The sequence below is a fragment of the Atta colombica genome, unplaced genomic scaffold (assembly GCF_001594045.1).
Source record: "Atta colombica isolate Treedump-2 unplaced genomic scaffold, Acol1.0 scaffold48, whole genome shotgun sequence".
Classification (NCBI taxonomy): Eukaryota; Metazoa; Arthropoda; class Insecta; order Hymenoptera; family Formicidae; genus Atta; species Atta colombica.
The window spans coordinates 68,162-69,660 of NW_017259537.1; the positions used below are offsets into that span (position 1 = coordinate 68,162).

Sequence of the window (1,499 nt, forward strand, 5' to 3'; positions counted from 1 at the left end):
CGATCTATCTGCTCTGCAGAAAAGCCATGTATGTCAAATATGATGAAAATGAGGACATGATGATTTTAAGAAATGATCATATCCTCGATGTATATTCGAAACTCTATTAAATATATTAAACATATTTATCGCAATAAGCGAACTATTAAGGTAAGAAAGTCAAGAATAATACAAGTTGTAATAAAAATATATAATTATATGTAAAACATATAAATATATGTTAATATATAATACAAAATTGTACTTCAGATCACCGAGTTTCCATTTAGTTTCAAAATAGAATACTCATGTAAAGGATGATCAATTTATATTATTCTAAGCATAAAAGATTAAAAGCACCAATCTGTCAATTAAAAATAAATATTTCGCAATAAACAAAATAAATACATCTTGTTATTATCTAAACGCTGTAAATACTTGTAGCTATAAAAATAACGTATTCCTCTTCATTTTCATTCAATAAAAATTGATTTTTTGTGAAACATTTTTCTTTCGCTAATCAATCACAAAAGACATCACATAACATAAGCTTCTAGAAACATACATCTATTCGAGCGCTACTAAAAGATAAAAACATAACAAACTAAAAGATCGAAAAATCGCTCCTCGCTGCAACGAAAGTACGTTTCACATCACACACATTCGCATAATAGATCACACAAAGCTCAACGAAAGACAAAAAATATTCGCAAGCTTTAATTACATTGCACTCTATTTCTTTCTTCTTTTCTTTCTCATGATCTGTATAGTGTACAGCACCGACGAAGCTCAAATAACTTGTATAATAATGAGAAAAAAAATAGAACCAAGATGCAGTAGTTGAAAAATAATCAAAATAGTAAGATAATTTACTATGTTGAAATTAAAAAAGTATTTCTTGAAGATTTTAGAACTCGTCAAGCGCTAAAAGCATTCGGCTGAAGAAGGCTATGCTGTAGACATGTCCGGAGGGAGACATCTAATCTCATCTGATGCTTCATGAGAAATCCACGAATCTTTTTAGTTTCCCGAGGACAACTAGAAGATAGTTATGGTCTTGTTGCAGTCAGCAAGCGAAGAGCGAGCTCGTTAGGTCAACAATTGCGATTACCAGTGCCATTATTCACCTGTATGCCGGTTATACCAGCCTCCGCTTCATAATCGGTAGTTCGATGTTTCTCTATGGAGGAGCATTTTTCTTTTTTCTCTTTGAAAAGATCTGCTACACAATTTGCCTAGAGAAATATCATAAAGATCTTAATTCTATCTTTTATCTTGTTAAAAATAAGTTTATATATCGATCTAATTTCAACATTTTAATTGATTACATTATAAATGTAATATTTAATTGATTACATTATAAATGTAATCTGATTATATTATAAAAAAGTATAACATCCAATATTTTGATAGAAATAAAAATTATTTTAATTCTCAAAAGAATTCTTGACCAAATGTTTGTATTTATTTATTACTAAATTTCTTAATATTCTTTAATATAATAATTTAAATTATACAAT

At 28.4% G+C, this 1,499-nt stretch overlaps 1 protein-coding gene across 1 annotated transcript in view; it reads right to left on the reverse strand.

Annotated features, from left to right (window-relative positions):
• Positions 1-446: 446 nt before the first annotated feature.
• Positions 447-1,499, reverse strand: part of LOC108691621 (putative phosphatidate phosphatase) — a 39,899-nt gene continuing 38,846 nt past the window's right edge. Inside the window, exon 7 of the mRNA XM_018199463.1 lies at positions 447-1,214. Coding sequence (XP_018054952.1) covers positions 1,074-1,214 — 141 coding nt within the window. The 3' untranslated portion in view covers positions 447-1,073. The remainder of the gene's footprint in view (positions 1,215-1,499) is intronic.